We start from the raw sequence: 23,341 nt of genomic DNA, 5'->3' as shown, positions 1-23,341 counted from the left end.
TGTGTAATTTATATGGAGTGATCCCTAAAGCGTGGCGAAGATTTAAAATTCTGTGATTTTTGAGTCTGCAGGTATGCTGGGTTGCTGGGAACTCACCCATGTAGTTCACCATCACATTGCGACTACTTTTTTTTTTTTTTTCTCAAAGTAAATGGTGTTTTATTGTGGCTGGAACGGAGGCCGAACGAAGTGCAATAGGAAGTGGCTACAGCTGCAAACAACTTCCAAGCGTTTCCGGTAACATTCGATAGCCGCAAAGGAAGGAAGTAAAGGGCCGGTCACTTCACAATGGCAGGAATTCAGTGAAGGGGGAAAAAGTTTACCTATTTGTGGACTTCTTTCAAAGATGGGCACATATTTTAAAGAAGAACCTGTAGATTTTTTCTTACCTGTTCCTCTGCTTATTTTTTATTTTCTAGTGAAATGTGTTATCCTTCAAGTCTGAAAGAAGGGAAAGCTTTATTCCTTGACTTTGTTGAGCATATTGAAGTGGATATGCTTTGCCTCCTAAAATCTGTTAATATTGAACCCTTAGGATCAGTTTTATTCAGGGGCATTCTGTTTTGTTTATGTATATATGTTGCTGAGTATCATTTGTTAAAATTATTTTAAGGACCGATATTTTAAGATTTTCCATTGACGTGCTTTCTTTTGTCAACGTGATGCGAATCTTATAAAATGGGTTAAGTTGTCTTTCCCTCTCTACCTATGCTCTGTCTGACGTTGAAAGGAATGTTGAAGGCAATTCCCAATAAATTGCATTTGGCTTTTGATCTCCTGTTTATCTTAGGCTTTAATACCATGAAGTTTCAACAAGAAACAGCTAGTAAAATAGAATTAAAGCCAGAAGGGAAGTCTGGGAGACTTGAGGGTATAAATTCCTACCCAGCCACTACCTGTGTGACTTTAGATTGGTCATTTGATTCATTTTAAAAGCGTTTTCTAGGGGACTCTGAAAAGTATTTCATTTTGAAAGGGTTTTCTAGGGAGGGGACTCTGAAAACTATGGGAACTAAGTGAGTTTCGAGGGCCTTTCCAGCCTTGACAGTCTATGAATAGAATTCCATTTTTGGCTCTAAGCCTAATCCTGCCGGCACCAGGACTGCAGTGACGAGCAGTAGCCGCTCAGATGGCCGCAGCTGCCAGGAGAGCTCGAGACAGGCTGTCGTTAAACGCAATCTTACAACACCACCTAAATAAAGACCATGCAATAGCGCACAGTATCTCTGAGCTCATGGTCTGCAGCTCCAAGGGGATGGATGTTGAATGATAACTGTAGGAAAAATCGAAGGTTCGCTCTTGGCCTGTAAGGCAGTCTGTATTTTTAGAATGGGCTGGGGCAGCACTGCCCAGCCTCCCTGCCTGTCTTTCCGAGTCTGCTCTGCCTTTTCCGTGTGGGTGCGTCCAGCCTTGGTGTAGGGCTCCGAGGGTCAGGGCCTACCCATATTCGTTTACCGTATCCCTCCTAGAACCAAACGTGGTGCCGAGCATGTGGTCGCTGCCCAATACTCATTTTACAGTTGAGCGACAGATTTTTAAAACGGTGGAATTCATAGGATTTTCATTTCACCTGTTAGAAGAGGTTCTTAAAAGTTTGAACAGAGAAATGCTGTTTCCTGTCAAGTTATCTCTCCCTTCTACCTGAGGTGCCCTCTGTCAACCTGCTGTGTGGTCCTCAGGACTTCAGATGGGATCTTTGTGTTTTTTGTTTTGTTTTGTTTTTTAATTTTTTAAATGTTTGTTTATTTTTGAGAGACAGAGTGCGAATGGGGGAGGGGCAGAGAGACGGAGGCCCAGAATCTGAAGCGGGCTCCAGGCTCCAAGCTGTCAGCACAGAGTCCGACGAGGGCTCGAACTTAAGAACTGCGAGATCCTGACCTGAGCTGAAGTCGAACGCTTGACTTACCGAGCCACCCAGGCGCCCCTCAGCTGGGATCTTTGTAAATTGCAGTAATCAGCCTATAATGAGAACATTTTCATTTGATTAAAGCTGGTCAGGAACAGATCGGTAGGGTAGAGTATCCCATGGAAAACTCTACTGAGTGACAATCATGTGCTGCATGGAATTCTATAATTACGGTCTCCTGCTTCCTTGTCTCACTGTGCTTTCCTTGCTTTAATACTTTATTTAACAAGTACTAATTTTAGGGGCACCTGGGTGGCTCAGTTGGTTAAGTACCCGATTCAGCTCAGGTCATGATGTCACCGTTCCTCGGTTTGAGTCCTGCGTTGGGCTCTGTGCTGACAGTGTGGAGCCTGCTTTGGATTCTGTGTCTCCCTCTCCCTCTGCCCTTCCCCCGCTCGCACTCTGTCTCTCTCTTTCTCAAAAATGAACAAAACATTAAAAAAAAATTAAAGTAAAAAAAGAAATACTAATTTATGGGGGGGAGTTGCTGTGTGGCTCAGTTGGTCAGGTGTCCCACTCTTGATTTCGGCTCAGGTTGTGATTTCATGGTTCAGGGGTTTGAGCCCCATGTTGGGCTCTGTGCTGGCAGCGTGGAACCTGCTTTGGGTTTTCTCTCTCCCTCTTTTTGCCCCTCTCCTGCTTGTGCACGTGCTCTCTCTCGAAATAAATACTTAAAATAAAAAGGTACTAATTGTATTGCTGCTTCTGTGGTCCATACGTTTGATTAGTCCTTGTAGTTCTTTGGTAGTAACTAACTTAAAGCAGGTTATATTTCAGTAGCGCACCATGGAAATTAAAAAACAACAAAATTATTCAGGAGCCTGAAATTTAAAATCCATACCCCATAAAGTTGCTAAAATGCTTTTGTTTAACTTATGACCTCTCCTGTTTCTTTTCTTTAGTTTATGTTAATTTTTCCTGGCAGTAGGCATTTTACTGTTTTTTTCTTAGCATACAATGTATGCAAGATGAATGAGAGGTCATTATGGCTAAAGTGGAGAGGATCCTTGTGGCGAATGTAGAGCAAACACAGGTAAATTTTTTCTGACAAAAGATACTTTACCGGGTAAATGGTTTTTGAAGATGTTTTCTCTTATTATTCTCATGGTACCCTGAGGCCCATGGTGCTTGTTCAGTGAACTCTTAAAAGATCAGCAGGGGGGTGAAAAAGAGGGAAAAGAAAGAGCAGTTAAGAAGTTGTTTTGGTTTATTCACAATAAGAGAGTGTTTTCTATCTTGGTTTTTAGTTGAAACAACTTTCTAATTGTGATTTTTGTATTTTATAGTCATTAAGCTAGTTTTTGTCATTATTGTTAATAGGGTTACTGAAAAATGCTTAGGCACTTTTTATTTCACTATTTTACTATGTAGGAGGGACAAGTACGAAAAATTATAAAGATACAACTGATGTACAATTTGTTGCATGTTTTATAAATTAAAAAAAAAAAGGAGCTGACTTAGCTTGTGTGTGATTCTCAGCCAGGCTAGTGTAGGAGGTCCCCCTGGAGCTGAGAGCCCGCTTCCCCTGCCTTTTGGGGGAAAGCATACAATTAATTTGAATTATTTGGAGCATTCGGCACTTTCCCACTCCAAAGCATCTTTGGGTGTAAGACCTGCCTTTTAATTAACTCTTGATAGAATGATACCTATAAAGTCATATTTCAAATGAAGACAGTAATAAAATACAGAGAGCCAGTATGAGTGGTTCTTTTTGGATTATGAAATTGTTTGCCATTGTTACCTAATTTTCCCTCCTTCTCCTCCTCCTCCACTCTCTCCCCCCTTCGCTTCTCACTCCTTCGTATTTTTTCAGTGTTTTTGTTTGATATCCGAATGAAAAGGTCATTAATTTTCTCAGGCTATTGTAGTTATCACAAACTACAGGGTGGCTTAAAACAACAGGAATGTATACTCTGCAGTTCTGGAGGCCTGGAGTCAAAAGTGAAAGTGTTGGCAGGGCCACACCCCCTCTGAAATTTCGCAGGGAAAATCCTTCCTTGCCTCTTCAGGCTCCTGGGCTCCTGGCACTTTCTCGGCTTGTAGCAGCAGCACTCTGACCTGTATCTCCTCCTCCACGTGGCCCTGTGGCCCACGTCTGTACACGCCACATCTCTCTCTCTTCAAAGGACGCGTCGAATTTTGGATCCTTCATAAATATGGATCTTACCTTGAGATAATTAACTATATCTTGAGAGACTAGTTTTCAAATAAGGTCACAGCCACACAGGTTTCAGGGTGGATGTATCTTTGGGGGAGGGACCAGCATTCGTTTGTGCTACAAAAGGTAATTTCTAGAAAAAAGGAAAATATGCTGCTAAATGGAAATTGATTTAGCCATTTAGATTGTTGTTTCTTTTTATGTTGGAAAGACTACATTTCATTTAACGTAGGTTCTAACAGGATTTAATGATTGGGGCCTGTAGCTGAAGATTTGTGAGGAAGCTTCTGAGATGTTTTTGGCTTTAATAAGTAACTTAAGAGCAGTAGGAATCTTCATGTAGGCTCACCAGACCATTTCTGCAAAGTAAGTTCTGTAGTGTTCATTATGGTTCTTGTTTTTGTTTGTTTTTAATTTTTTTTTAATATTTATTTTTGAGAGACAGCTGGGGAGGGGCAGAGAGAGAGAAACAGAATCCGAAGCAGGCTCCAGGCTCTGAGCCATCAGCACAGTGCCCAACACGGGCTCGAACCCACCAGCCGCAAGATCATGACCTGAGCCAAAGTCGGACACTTAACCGACTGAACCACCTAGGCGCCCCCTGTTATGGTTCTTTTTTTTTTTTTAAACCTTTTATTTTTAAATTGGGTAGTAGGCCATCTCTGATTATTTTAATTTTTCAAATGTCAAACCGTGAAAAAATTCTTTTTTTGTTGTTGCATTTTTTTTAACTTGTTTTATTTTTTATTTTTTTAAATTTACATCCAAATTAGTTAGCATATAGTGCAACAGTGATTTCAGAAGTAGATTCCTTAGTGCTCCTTACCCATTTAGCCCATCCCCTCTCCCACAACCCCTCCTGTAACCCTCAGTTTGTTCTCCATACTTATGAGTCTCTTCTGTTTTGTCCCCCTACCTGTTTTTATATTATTTTTGGTTCCCTTCCCTTATGTTCATCTGTTTTGTCTCTTAAAGTCCTTATAGGAGTGAAGTCATATGATATTTGTCTTTCTCTGACTAATTTCACTTAGCATAATACCCTCCGGTTCTATCCACGTAGTTGCACATGGCAAGGTTTCATTCTTTTTGATTGCCGAGTAATACTCCATTGTGTCTGTGTGTGTATGTATGTGTATGTGTATATGTGTGTGTGTGTGTGTATATATATATATATACATATATATATATATATATACACACACACACACACCCATATATATATATATGGGTGTGTGTGTATATATATATATATATATATATATATATATGTATATATATATATATATATTGTGTGTGTGTGTGTGTATATATATATATATATATACACACACACACACATCTTTTTTATCCATTCATCCATCGATGGACATTTGGGCTCTTTCCATACTTTGGCTATTGTTGATAGTGCTGCTGTTAACATGGAGGTGCATGTGTCCCTTTGAAACAGCACACCTGTATCCCGTGGATAAATGCCTAGTAGTTGCTGGGTCGTAGGGTAGTTCTATTTTCAGTTTTTTGAGGAACCTCCGTACTGTTTTCCAGAGTGGCTGCACCAGCTTGCATTCCCACCCATTATGGTTCTTAAAGATGTTTTTTCTTTGATAAATCCATAGTCCTCTGTTATATTTCTCTATGTCTATAATGAAGTGTATTTCTGATAAATAGGTAATACACTTTCTTCCAGAGTATGGCCATTAGTGATCATTATAATTACTAAAAACGATCCTGTGTTTAGGAAACTATTAGAATAAGAGGGCACGGGTTCTTGTCAACTTCTGTAAGCTCTTGTCCCAAGATGGTTAGCATGGGATGGATTGTCTGGAAACCTCTGTGACATTGTTTGAGCTGGGTCCTCACAGGTGGAGATTTTTTTTTCTTTTTAATGTTTATTTATTTATTTTGAGAGAGCGCACGAGCAGGGGTGGGGCAGAGAGAGAGGAAGAGAGAGAGAGAATCTCAAGCAGGCTCCATGCCACCAGCATAGAACCCGACTCGGGGCTCAATCTCACAAACTATGAGATCGTGCTCTGAATAAGTGGAGATTCAGATTTGGTGGTTCTCCTAAGGGGCAGAAAGGAAGTGGGTTTGACCGAATCCTTCCTCAGAGTTCCCCGCAGACCTCTGGCTGAAGAGCCCCAAGAGCAGCAGAGAGACTTGGAAACACTTTCTTTGGGAAGAACTCAATTTTAGTTCCAATTCTGCTGCTGCTTCTGACTTTCAGGAATTAATTCAACATTCCTGAGCTTCACTTTCTTGTTTTTAAAGTGCGGGATTTGGGCTAGACTGTAAAACACCCTTTGGCTCTAGCAAACTTCGTTTTTACGGTAAGAGTACATTCTAGAATGTATGATACACTTCATTAAGTTTTATTAGAAAAACTTGTAAAAGATATACTACTGTCGTATTTCTAAGAAGTTTTTCTTTTTTTGAGTTTATTTATTTTGGAAGAGAGGGACAGCCAGTTGGTGGCTGGGGAGTGTGCAGAGAGAGCGAGAGACAGAATTTCAAACAGGCTGTGTGCTGTCAGCTCAGAGCCCAACATGGGGCTCGAACTCAGAACTGTGAGATTATGATCTGAGCCAAGAACAGGTGTCGTATGCTTAACTGACTGAGCCACCCAGGAGCCCCCAGGAAGTTTTAATATTTTATTATATGCATGGCCGGATATTCCAGATTTAAAAAAAAAAATCATTTATTTGAGACTTCCCAGCCTAAAATTAGTTTTCAACCAATAAACATTTCTGTCTTTTCATATTGGCCTTTAAACTGTTTTGATAGTTTAAATAATATACTTTATACACAGAAAATACTTTAAATGTACTTGTTACAAATAAAAGATTGCCGTAATAAAGAACTGTATAAAGTAAAATGTGAAAGTGCCTTTTCTTCTCTTCTCCTCTCCCTTTGGCCCCTCCTATACCATTTCCTAAGGGGCACCACAGGTAGTTTGGGGTTTAACCTTTTATGAAGGTGTATACACATAAAACATACCATATATAAATATATTACTTTTTTAGTTTTTGTAATACTTGTCTAAAACTTGCTTGAGCAGTGTTTAGTTTGACCGTCTACTCACTGGGGTGTTACAGTTCTTTAGTAATTGTCCTTAATGTTGCTGATGTTTAAAGCCCAGTGAATGTCGTCGGGGCAATCCCTGGTAAGGGTTGAAAGTAGAAAGGTAGAAATCAAATTCCGGATCCCAGTGGTAACAGCTCCTAAAGAAATCACCATCCTCACTGATGGACCCTAAGACTTAAACTAAATACTTGTTATACCACCAAATATGCCACAATTAAAGTTCTTAAACTTTTTGAAGAACAGAACGTATTAAAGTATTTCAGCAAAATCAGTGGGGAAAACTGTTGAAAATAATATTCCTAAATTGCATGGCTGCAGTCAAGGGCTGCTCAAAATAGTGCTGTGGTTACTAAAGCACCGTGAAAGGGATACAGAACCGTGAGGACATCCACAAAGAGAGCCGGACTGGATGGCTAGAGGTAATCCTGGAGTAATGTGAGAGACTCATTTGTGCTCACTGAATAATTTTGTGGTGTGATCATTATACATATTAAATAAGGACTTATGATCTACACACTTAAAATTATTTGTGTGAGCCAAGAGTTTGGGCTCTGGGATCAGACGGACTTAGGGTCAGATCTCCACTTTGCCATTTACTAGCCTTGTGACTTTACCTCTCAAAAGCCTCAAATATCTTCAGATACTTTGTTAGTAGCTCCCTTCTGGGGTTGCTGTGATTATTCATTGAGAATGACCTATAGAAAATGCTTAGCCCAGAGCTGGGTCCTGGGAAGCACACAATTAGTGCTGCCTAAAAAGTGAGCTATGAGACCGTAGCTTAGTTGTACCTTTTAGGTGTAAGGGCTGTTTCCTTAAGTGAATTGTATGCTTTTGAGGACATAGGCCTTTTCCTAGGTTTTTTATATGTATGCTTCAAAGCGACACATTTGGGGAAGACAATGAAAAAGCAAGTTGAATAACGTGATACAGACTGAACAAGTGACTTTGAGTTAGTAAACCTTATGACAACATCATCACTGCTTATGAACATACATTTCATGGATTAGTGTTCTTAGAGATCACGAGAAGCGAAAAATACAAGTTGGTATAATGAGTTTTTTTTCCCCAAAAGCCTTTAAATACAGAGAATCTTTAACAAAAATTTTTTTAACGTTTATTTATTTTTGAGAGAGAGAGGGACACCGAGTATGAGTGGGGAAGGGGCAGAGAGAGGGAGACAGAATCCAAATCAGGCTCCGGGCTCCAAGCGGTCAGCACAGAGCCTGACGCGGGGCTCCAACCTATGAACTGGGAGGTCATGACGTGAGCTGAAGTTGGACCCGCAACTGTGACAGCCACCCAGGCTCCCCTAACCCTAAACAGAAACTCTTGATGTTTAGGTGTTTGGGTGAGACTGTGAACTCAAAGCAACCAACCAGGTTTCTTCATGGCCTGCAGAGCCCAGTGAGAAAGGAGACCAGTGAAAGGGGGTGTCAGGAAGGGAACGTGGAACAGCATCAGCAGGTCAGAATCAGGATCTTGGGAAGTTTTCCTTTTTTCACTCTTTTGAATTAAGACAGATGTTTACAGAATTTGAATTTTGATAGCAATTATTTGCCACTGAATTACTGTTTCAAATTCTGACCACGGAAAAAGATTTTGAATATTGAAGGCATCACAGTTTTTGGTTTTGATGTGGATGGTTTGAAAATTGGAGGCGCCCTACAAGAGCAGAGATGACTTATTTAAATTTAAATCACCGAAATTAGCTTTAAAAAATTCAGTTCTGCAGTCACACTCGCCACTTTGCCAGTGCTTAGTGGCCACATATGCGGTGGGCTACTATATTGGACAGTGCACATTGAAGGACTCGCCCATCACAGGAAATTCTGGTGGACACCTGCCTTTCTAGAACATATGTTGCTGTAGTTTATGCATTATTGTAAAATGAGCAAAAGTATACAAAAGCCAAAGTAGTTGCAGAGGTTAGAGGAAAATAATGAGAGTAATGGGAAATGTTAACGAGGTGGGTAGACCTTTTCTCCCCTTCCTTGATATTTCCCCTTTTTCTGTTTATTGTCAAGCAGAATAATTGGAAAATGGTTCAAAGTAAATGGTTCAAAGTAAATTCTTGCCAAACAAGGTGAACACATGGCCAGACTTTTTTTTTATTTTTATTTATTTATTTATTTATTTATTTTTTACGGTTTTGGTTCTTTAAAAACTCTTACTACCGATCACAAGTATTTGTTCTCTTGTTGTGGTTGGATCTTAATCCTACTAAGAAATTGTTTGTTCCCCCTCCTTCATCTCTGACTGCCATCTAGTTACATCCACAGTACTGACGTTTCAAACCATTTTCTATAGATCCTAATCTTTCAGTGCCTCCCTGGGTTCTCTCGTTCTTATTGTGGACTTCAGACTCTGATGATCTGGTGTATCGAACTTCCAAATCACCATCTTGCTGAATGACCTTGAGAAAGCAATTTAATCTCTCCGAGCCTGTAACAAGGGTAACATGTCATGATATAGATACCGCCACCTGCATACATCTGGACTAAATGAGAAAATTTATTGAAAGCTCACTACCTTGGCATGTAGTAAGTCAGATAACAATTAGAGGTGAGGTCATCTGATGCATTATTTTGCCCTTGCTGTGGAGCAAACCGTCCCAGAATTTAGTGGCTCGAAACAGCCACCACCGTAATTTCTTATAGGATTCTGCTGGGCGCTTCTGGTCTTGTCCGGGCCTGGCTGATGTTTCATGCAGTGGTGGTCGCTCAGCTGGTTCTCTCCGAGGCTGCTTGGTCCTGGCTGGCCTCGCTTGCACATTGAGTGGTGGGCTGGTTGTCTCCTGGAACAATAGAGATGGCTAGACTACGTGTGTCTCATCGTCCAGCCAAGTTAAAGCTTTCTTGGAATACAGAACCCTCAGCAAGAGCCCTTGCTTTCTCCCTGCGTCCTCTGTGTACCCTCCACTCTAGTCTAACTTGTGTATAGTTTGTTGAATGGGGTCTTTGCTTTCACCCTTGTTTCTTGAAAACAAGCCTCTTTGTCATCTCTATGTTCTTAGCGCACCCCCAGGATGGTTGAATGAATACCTACGTATAGCTCCACCTTTGCGGACCATTTCACCTTATCCTCACCTGCTGATTCTTTGACGTTCATCTTTAAGTGCTGCCCTACTTCGTGATGTCCATTTGACCTCTTCAACTTTGAGAAGTTTAGAGATGGTTTTTGGTATCGTAAGAAACGTCAGAGTAAAGTTCTGTATCGAAACATTTTAGTTAATCTGATTTTCTTGTATCCTTAAATGGATTCTCTTCCGTAAATGCTAACGTGGCCTTGGAAAACTCTGAATGTTTTTTTTTTTTTAATACTGATCGTCAAACAGCGAAGTTTGGCTTCTTAGTTTCACATAGGTTTATGGAGTAAAGTGGCCACTGCGACTTGGTGAGAATGTAGGGTGTTTGCTGTCTCAGTTCACTTACATTTATAATAGTATTGGTCTGCACAGTGAGATGTTTTTGTAGGCCAAACAAAGAAATTTTGTCTTTGCATTTCTACTTTTAGTTTAATAGTGCTCCACAAAAAAGATGGAACGCAAGAGTGAGAAAAGGCAGCACTTGCATATACATTGTTCTGCTCCTGCCCACTCTTTCCTTTTCTCCCTTTTTTTGACCTACTAAATGAATAATGATTAGCTATTGTTGATTGCGTGTGTGCTCCCTTAAGTTTTATGTAAGTCGTAGTTCAGAGTTGATGGAGACTTGAAATCCTAAAGTATAGTAAACGATGCAGCGTGATGCGATGGGGAAGAGAAGAATCCCCAAACGCTCTCAACGGGGCCTCAGGAAAACTACACTTGTAGTCCTGGCTATGATGATTTACTGGTGGTCTTGGGACCGTTTAACTTCTCTGACTCAGGCAGGCGAGTTCGATAATGTTGAAGGTTTCTCTCTAGTTCTGAAGATTCGTGCTGTTTCTACTAGTACAGATCCTCCTGGGATTTAGTAATAAACATAACAGATGAACACAGATGTTTAAAATGAAAGAAATGGATATCCTTATTAGGATATTCCATGCCTGCAGGGTTAATAACACGTACTGGGCATATAGAAAAGGTACACTTCGGATTCGTCTTTCGAGATAGGTGCTTGTCAGGTAGGCCAGGCGGAGGGATTAGCAGCATCGAGATGTGCAGAATTGCAGCGGAAGTGAGCGTGGCTGGAATGTGGCTCCCTGGGGTGGCTCCAAGGACATCCCGGTTTTCCTGGGATTTTCCTTCCTGGTTGGGAAATGTGTTCTCTCACCGGGGTTCATTTGGTGTGTAAATTCCACAAGAAGCGTTAATTTCTCTCTTCTCTAAGGGGCAGGGCACCGCATGCCCCCCCCAACGCCCCCAGATGCACAGGCACAGCCTCACCCTTTGGCGTTGGGCAAAAGAGAGCACCGTGGCGCTTCTGATGGGATTTCTTCTGGTAGGAGTGTTGTGAATCCAGAAAAGCCGTCTTGTCAGTCTGAAGTGTGTTCCGTGTTCACGAGCTATTGTAGGTGCGATTTGAATTTGTTGCCTCACGATGCTTGTGGCTCGTGTACTGGTCAGCTCTGGTCTCGGGCTTCATCTTCCCTCGCGTGCAGAGCTCACTCTCTGCATGGCTCCGTGCTGGCCTGCTAAAGTCTCCTCTTCATAAAAGAAACACCCGTCCTGGTCTCCTTCCTGCCTCTCTGGCTCTCCTTTTAGCTCCTCGGCTGAGCCGCTCTGACGTACTCGGGGGAGGGACTTCCTCCCTAAAACTCTCTGTCCCCGGTTCCTGCGACACGTGGTGCTTCTCTTCAGCCTGCTGCTCCCTCGGCTTCTTCGTGGCTTTCTAAACGTGGCTGGACCCTACTTTCATAAAACTGGCCCACCGTTCCCTTTATTCCTCACAGCCTTTTGTACTTGGGGTGGAACCCAGACGTGCTTGGGTACACCTGTAACCCAGGTGTACTTGGGGTGGAACCCGCCCCCCGCACGAGGGATCTGGGCCTGTACGTGCCTGCTGGACACCACCGTCCCCTGGACCGCCTGGCACGTCCTGCCTGTAAATAGATGCTGCGTCACTTTCTGTTGGCGCCTGTGTGAGCCGTAAATGCGTATCGTTATTTCCAAGTTTAGGGTAGTTTATGTGTCTGTCTCGCTCAAATACGTAGTTTTAATGCTGCCCCTTTTTGGTTCACACGTTTAAGTATTTTCTTTTAAGGTAATAGAGGTGTAGCAGTATAACCAAGATGGGCGAGAAAGGCAGTCTGTCCTCCTAGGCTTTGCAGGCAGCAAGAGGAGATTGGAGTGAGTGACCGTAGTCCTGTGGGGCCGTGCCGCGCTACGGCAGATGTGAGTGTGGAGCCCGGCCGCGGGACCCCAGGCACACCTGTCGGGTCAGGCCTCAGAAGTGACGGGCTGAGCCGAGAGGTGGGGGAGCGGATAGCAGTAACTAGGCTGAAAGGGTGTGTAAGAAGGGAACAGAACATTAGAATTCATTGCATTCAGGCGGAGTTAATGTTCCGTTTGAGTTAACAGAGGAGAATTAATTTGAAGCATATGGAGAGTGCAAATAATAAACCTGGGTTTGCTCTTTGTCTCTGTTGGATTTGTCGCGTGGATGTGGGCACACACCCTTTGTTAAGTGTGCGGTAAGCAAGCCGTGAAGTGGGGGCTTGCTAATTGCTAATGGGCATTTGGTTATTGGCTGTAGAAACTTATTTGCTAGCAGGCATTCTTGCAACAAGTGATGATGCTCTTCACAAGCAGGATCCTGTCTTGCTGAGAACGTGCCAAGCTGTTGCCCTTGTGATGTTACCATTGATGACAGGTTTTCGATGGGCACCTTAGGACAGTTCGATGGGACGAATCACAGTGATTTCCTGTCATTCTTGAACTACTTAAAACCACCATCAGAAAGTGGTAAACATTTGATAGGAAACAAGAGGGATTAACTTTAAAAGGTTTTTGACTAATGAAAATCAAACCTCTGCCACATTAAGCAACATTTTTACGCCGTTAAGCATTGCCGTGCATTTTCCTTGAACCTGTTTCAATCTATAAGTGTGGTTTGGGAAACCCCCCCAGATTCTAGTTTACAATATAGTCTTTTGTTGTTCTTATCAGCAAGAGTGCGTTGCTTCACTGAATTGTGGGGAAGATCATGTTGATCGAGATCCTCAGTAAACTATTTTAGGGAAGAAAAAAAATCCTCATCAAATTAAATAAAAACACGAACCTTTCATTTACAAATTTAGAGGATCGTTTTGAATAGCCTTTAATTGGTAGTTGTGTGAAGTTACTTAGGGATAATAGGGGAAAATCAATTATAGTGATAAAATCTGTTCTTAAATATACATTATTTGAAGTATTTTCCTGTGGAAAAAACCACAAAAAGCTGGGCCGGAGAAAGGTTGTTCCTGCCAGTCGTCTTGCCTCAGAAGGTTTTACCTGAGCTGCTGATCTGACGTCAGATCCACCATATACACCCCTGACCATTGTCAGCGCTGGCCGCGGACGCTGTGTTAGTGGTTGGGGCAATTTTGTGTGTATTTTGTGAAATACAGAAACGATTTAATCAGTTTTCACGGTCTTCCAGGATCCAACCTATGTGGACACTCACATCGACTGTTACTAAAGTTCTAGAGACAGATTGAAACTATAGATTTTCTAGTTTGATAGAAGAATCAAGGAGATAAAGAATATGGGGTTTCTTTGAGGATCATTTATTTTTTTCTTCCATTGGAAATTAGTTGACATCTGAGCAGTATTTCCTGGAAAGTCACATTACTTTTATAACGAGTCTCCACTTACGAGGGTCGGTGATTGGGAGGTAATAAGTCATGGGAGGGTCAGTGGTTGGGAGGTAATAAGACCATGTGTTCCACTGGTTCTTCTAATACAGATACAGAAGATTTTTTCTGTCACTTCATACTTAATTGTCTCTGCAGAAGTTAGAGGAGTTTGAAATCCTGGATAACCTCATCTCAACTTTTTACAAAATGCCTTCTGACAACAATGTATATTCAAACCACTGGCCACATCAAGAAGGTGACTGGAGTTTTGCCACTTTTTCATCCTTCTGTCATTTACTGTGTTGAAGAGCCATTAAAATGAGACAGTGCGAAGTGTGTTGGTTGTAAATAAAATGATTGAACCTGGATTAATCATTTTTTTTTCCCTTCAGGATCAGAGATTTGCTCAGACTTTTGTGCTCAGTGAGGTTTCAGTGACGATATTTTGTAAATATTTTGACTTTATTTGTAACGATTAATGAACTGTTACCACTTCATAGGTCTTATCACAACAACGTCAAGGAAACTGGACCGAGAGCAGCAGGATGAACATATATTAGAAGTAAGCATTTCTTTATTTTAGTTATTTTAAAAATACTATAATTATAAATATCATGGGAAAGAACATTCGTGGTCACATTAACTAGTCTTCATAATTGTTACTATTTCATTATATTGCCTCCTGGTCATTATTAGAAAGGAAAATAAAGGGGAAACCAAACCTTTGTGAGTGTGGTTCATGTCCCTTTAAATCCCTTTCTATCCCCAGAATACAGGACTGCTCAAATTATTGTGCTTTACACATGCACAACACACACAGAGCAATCAAATGAAAGCGATATTATTGAAATTTCCTTGTCATTTACATGAGATGTATTTCTATAGGCCTTCTACATCTTTTTCCTCAGTATTGTTTTCAGGATTTTTTATGATAATAGGTCTAATTCAACTGTAGCTAGTTTCCAGTTTTTGTTATCGTTATCCTTAAGTAATTGCCTTGTTTTTGCATTTTAAGTTGAATTGTAGAAAGGTTGTGTTTTGTTTTTTAAAAAAAGTAAGTTTATTTATTTTGAGAGTGCGTGAGAGAGTGCAGGAGAGGGGCAGAGAGAGGGGGGAAGAGAGAGAGAATCCCAAGCAGGCTCTGCATTGTCAGCGTGGACCCCGACGTGGGGCTCAATCCCACAACCCTGGGACCATGACCTGAGCTGAAACTGAGAGCTGGACGCTAAACTGACGGAGCCACCCAGGTGCCCTGAAAGTTTGTGCTTTTTACTAAAAGTTTGTGCTTTGTAAACATTTCTAAACTAAAAGATTGAAGACTGACAGGGTCTCTTCTGCTAGGCTTCTCATGCTCACAGCTCACTTAAAATGCCTTCTAGTCCCTGAAAGAAGAAACACAGCTTGTCCTTCACTAGTTTGCTGGTAGAGGGTCGGCACCCTGTAGGCGCAGGGATAGGAGTCTGTGGAGGGGGGCACGTAGTGTCCCGTGGACGGCGGGCCGGATGCGACGGCCGGGAGCCACGGCCTCTAGGCCGGGAGGGGGCTGAGAAGAGACAGCACTTGGGGAGGGACGCAGAGCAGACATGTAACCTCTGCTGGCATTTCTGTGTCACACGTTAATAGCCAGTGTTGATCATTGGAGCTAGAGCTGGAAAAGACCCAAGTGCTTGTCGAGTTCTCTGCATGAATCTTCCCTTCTGCCAGTGTGGGTCCTGGGGAAAGTTCTAAGCTGTGATTTATTATTATTATTTTGAATATTATATTCAAATTATATATATAATTATTCAATAATATATATATAATTATTCAATATTATATATAATTCAATATTATTTGTATTATATATATATTATATTAATATGTAGCTATCTCTCTTTTTATATTATTGCTGTTCATAATGCTGCCTGCTTAATTTCATTTCATCCCTGGTCCAGTTTCCTTCCTTCCTTCCTTCCTTTTGTTCCTTCCTGAGAGAGAGAGAGAGAGAGAGCGCGAGCGAGCATGAGCAGGGAGGCGCAGAGGATCCAAAGCAGGCTCTGCACTGTCACCACAGAGCCCGATGTGGATTCGAACTCACAGACTGAGAGATGACCTGAGCCACAGTCGGACACTCATCCGACTGAGCCACCCAGGTGCCCCCTTGGTCTGATTTTTTTGTAATTGTCAGTAAAATACGTAGTTTTTATAGCTGTGTAACGTGTGCACATGAATATCCTGTGTAGAGAGGGTGCTTCACAGCCACCATTACAGTTAGTAATTTCTTCGTGTGTTCCATCCAGCCGTCGGTGGTACAGGTCCCTTGAATTCTCTTTCCTTCTGGTAGAGCAGAGCTTAGAATTTTCATCCAGTCACTACAGTGATTGACAGAAGGGAGAATGTGGTTCCTGAAGAAAAGGAACCGGTGGTAGTCTGTCCAGAGTGGCAGGTCCCTGGCATGGGGATCGTGCTGGGCCCATGCCCTGGTCAGAGCTGCACGGGACACCTGCTGGCTGTGCGCCCTACTCCAGAGCCACCTGTTGGTGGCACCTGTCAAAGGCTGGATGGGAACAAGTTGTAAGGTACTTAGGACTCTGAAGATGATAGTAAGACGTTGGTGGGAAATAAGACTGTAATGGTTTGTTTACATACCTCGTATGTTTTCTGTAGTCCTTCTTGGTGGGGTGTTTGAGGGCCAAGGCCGGTGTCGATTGGCCTGTCTTGAAGAGTTTTTCAGTTCCGTGTTAAAAGCTGTGTTACTGGCTGCTGGTTATTGAACTGAAACTTAAAACCATGTTGGTGATGATACCGCAAAACATAGTGCTTGCTTCTAGTTCTCTTTAATTTTCTTTCTTTTTCCTAAAGATCATCTGAAAACTGATCCAAAGGAAATGTTTAGGGAGGTTAAAATTAAATAGTAATTGTAAATTTTGTTTTTATTTTGAGAGTGTGAGCAGGTAAATCATGCACTTGATTTTTTTCATTTTTGTTTTCTTTTTAAGCTTGTGTATTTTGATGGGGGGGGGGGCAGGGGCAGAGAGACGGAGAGAGAGAATCCCAAGTAGGCTCTGCCCTGACAGTGCAGACTCGAGGCTCGAACTCACAAACCCGTGAGATCGTGACCTGAGCCAAAACCCAGGGCAGATGCTTAACCGCCTGAGCCACCCAGGTGCCCCAATCATGTACTTAAGGAGAAACAGCTACTTGACTTAAATACTCTTGATGAGTACTATTAGGATACAGTCACTTATTTATTTATTTATTTATTTATTTATTTATTTATTTATTTATTTATTTATTTATTTTTCAACGTTTTATTTGTTTTTGAGCCAGAGAGAGACAGAGCATGAACAGGGGAGGGGCAGAGAGAGAGGGAGACACAGAATCTGAAATAGGCTGCAGGCTCTGAGTAGTCAGCACAGAGCCCGACGCGGGGCTCCAACTCACAGGCCGTGAGATCATGATCTGAGCCGAAGTCGGCCGCTTAACCGACTGAGCCACCCAGGAGCCCCTATAGTCACATTTTTATAAACAACAGATATATACTCACCAAGCTTTAAAAACAAAATGAGTCCCACAAAAACCTGCAGTATACTTCAATATTTTTAAAAATGCATTTCAGTGATTAATTTTGGAGGATGTGGTGAGGGAGCTATTCCTAGGGTTATTGCTTTGAACGTACACACCAAAATAATAGTGGACATCTGATTTTGGGATGAAATTGCGCATATGGAAGCATTCACCAGTCCTCAAGACCTCAGGTTGTTATTTATGTTCTTTTTACTGAAAATCTTATGGAATAAGTGGGTTTGGAATGACAGTTTTTATGTCTGCCCTGCTGAGTGTGGAGGACTCCTGTGCAGGAACAGGGTCCGACAGAACAAAAGGGCGATGGCTAGTATGAAGAGGCACGTGACTTTGCACATATTTTAAACTGATGATTTTTAATGCGGTATGTGGAGATGTGATTTTTAAGAGTAGAGAGTGGATGTTATTCCTAAGAGGACTCTTTATTGAAAAGCAAAATCTCCCTGTAGCTCCTCCATGATTCAAAAAGATGTTGCTGATCGTTTGCCATTTTGGCGACATGCGCATTACAGCTGTGGCAGCCCTGGGACAGCCCTGGTGAGGGGAGAGGTGGGGCTCCTGCTGTGCCTCCTCCTTAGCCCCCCGCCTGCTGCCCGGGTCCCTGTCTGAATGGGACACGTCGCCTTGCCTCCTGTTGTCAGGAGAGGAGATGGTGTACGTCCTAGTGCTGGGTGAGATGCAAAATACAGGTTTATGCAAAATGCAGGGTATCCTCAGTTAGGAGGAAGGTAGTCGCTTTTTATGTAGTTCTATTTTTAAAAACTTCTGTTGACCTGTTTTCCCTTTCACACACAGGTTACCGTGACAGACAATGGTAGCCCCCCCAAGTCAACCATTGCAAGAGTAATTGTGAAAATCCTTGATGAAAACGACAACAAACCCCAGTTCCTACAAAAGTTCTACAAAATCAGACTCCCAGAGCGGGAAAGACCAGAACGAGAAAGAAACTCCAAGCGCGAGCCCATCTATCGTGTTATCGCTACAGACAAAGACGAAGGTCCCAACGCAGAGATCTCTTACAGCATTGAAGATGGAAACGAGCATGGCAAATTTTTCATTGAGCCAAAAACCGGAGTGGTTTCGTCCAAGAAGTTCTCTGGAGCTGGAGAATATGATATCCTTTCAGTGAGTTAAGATCTGGTCTTTGGGGCGCCTGGGTGGCGCAGTCGGTTAAGCGTCCGACTTCAGCCAGGTCACGATCTCACGGTCCGTGAGTTCGAGCCCCGCATCAGGCTCTGGGCTGATGGCTCGGAGCCTGGAGCCTGTTTCCGATTCTGTGTCTCCCTCTCTCTCTGCCCCTCCCCGCTTCGAGCTCTGTCTCTCTCTGTCTCAAAAATAAATTTAAAAAAAAAAAAAAAAAAAAAAAAAAAAAAAAAAAAAAAGATCTGGTCTTTGAATTTCTCACATACTTTGACTGTTAATCTGGTCTCACATCACTTCTCTTGTAACTTTTTCTCTCTTCAATAAGTAGCCTCAGTGTTTGTGACCTGACTTTGGGAAATGTGGCTTAGGTTGTCCTCTTCAGCTGTCACTCCAGTTACTACTTACATTGACTGTGGCATGAAGAGGTTGCTCTTTTTTTTTTTTTTTTTTAATGTTTGTTTAATTTTGAGAGAGAGAGAGAGAGACTGTGTGAGCAGGGGAGGGGCAGAGAAGGGGGGAGACCCAGAACCCGAAGCAAGCTCCGGGCTCTGAGCTGTCAGCACAGAGCCCGACGTGGGGCGCGAACTCCCAGACCACGAGATCCTGACCTGGGCTGAAGTCGGATGCTGAACACTGACTGAGCCACCCAGGCTCCCTGAGAGGTTGCTCTTTTTAATCAAACCTTAAACATGGGGAATACACAAATATAGATACTGTTTGAAATTAACTTAGTTTAAGACCAGACTGATCTGTGCTTCACTTATGGGTGTAACTTCTAATTTGCTCCTTTTATCCCCTCTGCTTACATTTTATAGATTAAGGCAGTTGATAATGGTCGGCCCCAAAAATCGTCAACCACGCGACTCCACATTGAATGGATTTCCAAGCCCAAACCGTCCCTGGAGCCAATTTCATTTGAAGAACCGTTTTTTACCTTTACTGTCATGGAAAGTGACCCGGTTGCTCACATGATTGGAGTGATATCTGTGGAGCCTCCTGGCACGCCTCTTTGGTTTGATATCATCGGTAAGCGTGGCTCAGAGTTTTCATTGTCCGTGTGTGGGTTGCACTGAGGAGAACGTGTCTTTGACTTATTTCTGTCTTTGAGAACCTGTCTCTTTTTCTGATTTGTGTGTCCATCTCAGGACTTAAAATTGGGAGCAAGAGCCAGAAGTGGGGAATTTGTCTTAAATTGCAGTATTTTGATTGCAAATGTGTTGCAATATCCAGCACGTACTCAGCTTGTTTAAAACAGGTGCTGTGTATCATGAACCTAAAAATAAGGTTTTCAGAAGTGCATCAAAGAGTTAGAAATCTGAATGTTTTTGGTTCAGAAGCACAGCTTCTTGATTTTCCTTCTTGATACATAACATGGCACATTGCTATTTTTAGTGAATATGGTTTGGATGCTTAAAATAACTGCCTGCTTGACTGTCTCAGGTCAGTCAGTACTTTATAGGGAATAAGCTTACAAATTTTATTTGTATGACTTAACAACGATAGTGCCAACTATGGCCTTTTTAAGTTTGACTTACCGCACTTTGGGAACGTGGGAAGCAGGGTTCACTAGATGAAATAACCCTGTAATAAAAATGACATGCCTAGGTCAGTTTTCCTTTCTCTCGGCCATTTAGTTTAGACCTGGAACGTGTTACCTTATTCTGACATACTTAAAAAAAGAAATTCGCATTAAACTTTGACATCTTAGGTTTTTAAGTGCTGTTTCTTCACGTTACCTTAATCACAAAGATACTTAAAAGCAAAAGTACGTATTGCAACTCCTCTCCAGTTGGATCTTTACATTCCTTTTTCCCCTCTTCTGTCCTTTAGCCACCCTCCGTACCCCAAATGCTACTTCAGTGGGTTGAAGCCGATGGGACTAGGCTGCCAGGGCCACAGGGCGAGGGGGGTACAGGCTTTTACCTCTTTAATTTTCCACACTAGACCGTTAAGCTGTTTTCCCAGTTTGGGTCATTGTATGAAATTGTTGATGTCATCAACACCTACGAAACTGTTATTTTTATTTATTTATTTATTTATTTAATTTATTTTTTTAATTTTTTTTTTTTTTTTTTTAACGTTTATTTATTTTTGAGACAGAGAGAGACAGAGCATGAACAGGGGAGGGGCAGAGAGAGAGAGGGAGACACAGAATCTGAAACAGGCTCCAGGCTCTGAGCTGTCAGAACAGAGCCCGACTCGGGGCTCGAACTCACGGACCGCGAGATCGTGACCTGAGCTGAAGTCGGACGCTTAACCGACTGAGCCACCCAGGCGCCCCTTCATTTATTTTTTTAAGTTTATTTATTGATTCTGAGAGAGAGAGCCAGCAGCAGGGGGAGGGCAGAGAGAGGGAGAGAGAATCCCACGCAGGCTCCACACCGTTAGCGCAAAGCCCGACGTGGGGCTCCAGCTCCCGAGCCGTGAGGTCATGACTGAGCTGAAAACCCAAGAGCCGGACACTTCGCCGCCCCAGCCACACAGGCCCCCCAGCCGTTACTTTAGTTTTAAAGAAAAGGATTATTTTTGCAATTAACTGCGGTCAAAATAGTGGGCGTGCTGTCTGTTAACTCCTGTCACGCTTGCAGACGAGCAGGCTGTGCCGTGTGTAACTTCCCCGTGTAACACTGACTGCACTTGGAACTGGTTTGATTGACTGCTCCTCCTTGTTCTGTGCTTGCCTCCCACGCTCGCTTGCTTCTGTTTGGCTGTGCCAGGCGACACACTTGCTAGAGAAGCGTTTCACGTCTTGCAGGTGACTTGTGACCTGAACTGTACAGCAGAAGGTATCTGCTGAGATCACATAATTTGCCTCAGATTATGCGATCTAAGATCAAAGCGTCAGTTTTTAAAGCTTTGTTTCATGTCCAGTGACTCTCTCATTGCCCTCTGTTTCCGTGGTGTGCGCATGGTCACCCATCCCAGCTGCAGACATGCTGACTTCTGATACATCTCCAGATCATCCTTAGTTTTAGGTTTAGCTGAAGATTGTGGCTTTTCTGTGTGTTTCGTTTTGCTTTCTGGTGCGTTCTGTAATAGAACATCATCATGACGTTAAGTCTTTATTTTCATTCCATTTCGCTTCATTGATAAAAGTATCTCAAGTGCAGTGGATTTGAAAAGAGAGTTTTATCTAGGATATAATTGGGAATGCATTTGGATAATGCTCGTAGCACAGAAACTTTTGCTTCCTTTAGCTTTGTGTTTGGCGACAATGGGGAAAGTTTCTTTTCGAGTATGTAAGAGCCAGGACTAATTGACATTAACTGCCATTATTGTTTCCAGAGTTAACATTTGTTTTGAATAGTTAATTTATTAGGGCAGTTCGTTCAAGTGTCATAATTTTTGTGTGTATAATTAAACGTTTAAATAGCCGATTTTGGTTAGTAAGTGATGCTTTATATAGCTACTGAGGTATATAAATTAAAGACCTATTCAGAACCCCTGAAAGAGCAAATCGAAAGTAATTCGTTGGCAATATTAGCAACATTTTTCTGTTTTCAGAGTTGCTTTCCTCTCAGTTATTAGCTTCCCTTGAAATTAGAGCTCAACTTTGCGTTAGTAAGCATTGTCTTTCTAATTGGCCCATCTTTTCTTGTGTTTCAAAATGAAAGCTCCTTGGAATCACCTTGATCAATATCAGAAGTGTTTTGTTTTTTTCTCCCCCCTGTCATTCACAAGTAGAAAGCCACAAAATGACGGAATTTCATCCTATGACCTACCTGTTGTTACTCTTCTGTATGTCCTAATTTAACCTAGGTGGCAACTATGACAGTCACTTTGATGTTGACAAGGGCACCGGAACGATCGTTGTTGCCAAACCTCTTGATGCAGAACAGAAATCAAACTATAACCTCACAGTCGAAGCCACAGACGGAACCACCGCCATACTTACACAGGTAGGTAACTTACTGAGGATGCATTTGTCAGAGGAAGATTAGTATGACCTTCTGATATTCGGGGTCCGGGGGCGGTATGGGCAGTTGATTCTGCCCTCGGAGGCTCACAGAGTTACTGTGTTGTTAGAGTTTCCACATATGCACACCAAGGCTTTGTATTTAGGGAAAGAAAATTAACTGCACATCTCAGTTTAGGTTTGGCATGTAATTACCCAGTTTTGGAAATTTTGCAAGAAGACTTAAAAAGCCCGCTTTTAATTATCAAAATCTTTCAATTTTTTGCTGATTTTGAACAATATTAATATAAAATTTATAACTCTTGAGGATGAATTCTCCGAGTCCTTTTCATTAAAGCTCATTAAAGTGATTGATTATGTCTTAAATCCCTTTTCTCAATTCCCCCACCTTGGCTACTTTAACTAGGGCTGTATAAAATGGTGAAATTGTTGTCATGATTCACTTAACATCTTTTTTTTTTTTTTTTTTTTTTTTTTTTTTTATTTTTGGGACAGAGAGAGACAGAGCATGAACGGGGGAGGGGCAGAGAGAGAGGGAGACACAGAATCGGAAACAGGCTCCAGGCTCTGAGCCATCAGCCCAGAGCCTGACGCGGGGCTCGAACTCACGGACCGCGAGATCGTGACCTGGCTGAAGTCGGACGCTTAACCGACTGCGCCACCCAGGCGCCCCTCACTTAACATCTTTATTTGTTCCTATCTGATGATTAAGAGATGGTCAGATTACTGGGAATTCAAATTGAAATGGCAAAAATCCTATAAATTAAGTCTAAATTCTCTTTGATTCTCATTGTGGACTGTTAGAGAATTTGTTAAACAC

At 42.1% G+C, this 23,341-nt stretch overlaps 1 protein-coding gene across 8 annotated transcripts in view; it reads left to right on the top strand.

Annotated features, from left to right (window-relative positions):
* FAT1 (FAT atypical cadherin 1) overlaps window positions 1–23,341 on the top strand; it is a 132,803-nt gene that overhangs the window by 66,041 nt on the left and 43,421 nt on the right. For all 8 annotated transcript variants that reach the window (XR_008421554.1, XM_053900899.1, XM_019422171.2 and 5 more), the window contains 4 exons: window positions 14,399–14,460; window positions 18,258–18,587; window positions 19,421–19,631; window positions 22,365–22,504. Coding sequence is in view for 7 of the 8 variants with exons in the window: in XM_053900899.1 (XP_053756874.1) it covers window positions 14,399–14,460; window positions 18,258–18,587; window positions 19,421–19,631; window positions 22,365–22,504 (743 nt within the window). In the remaining variant the exon portion in view is untranslated. The remainder of the gene's footprint in view (window positions 1–14,398; window positions 14,461–18,257; window positions 18,588–19,420; window positions 19,632–22,364; window positions 22,505–23,341) is intronic.

This window comes from Panthera pardus, unplaced genomic scaffold (genome assembly GCF_024362965.1).
Source record: "Panthera pardus isolate Hobbes unplaced genomic scaffold, ASM2436296v1 HiC_scaffold_13, whole genome shotgun sequence".
Lineage (NCBI taxonomy): Eukaryota > Metazoa > Chordata > Mammalia > Carnivora > Felidae > Panthera > Panthera pardus.
This window is presented reverse-complemented; position numbering and strand designations above follow the sequence as displayed.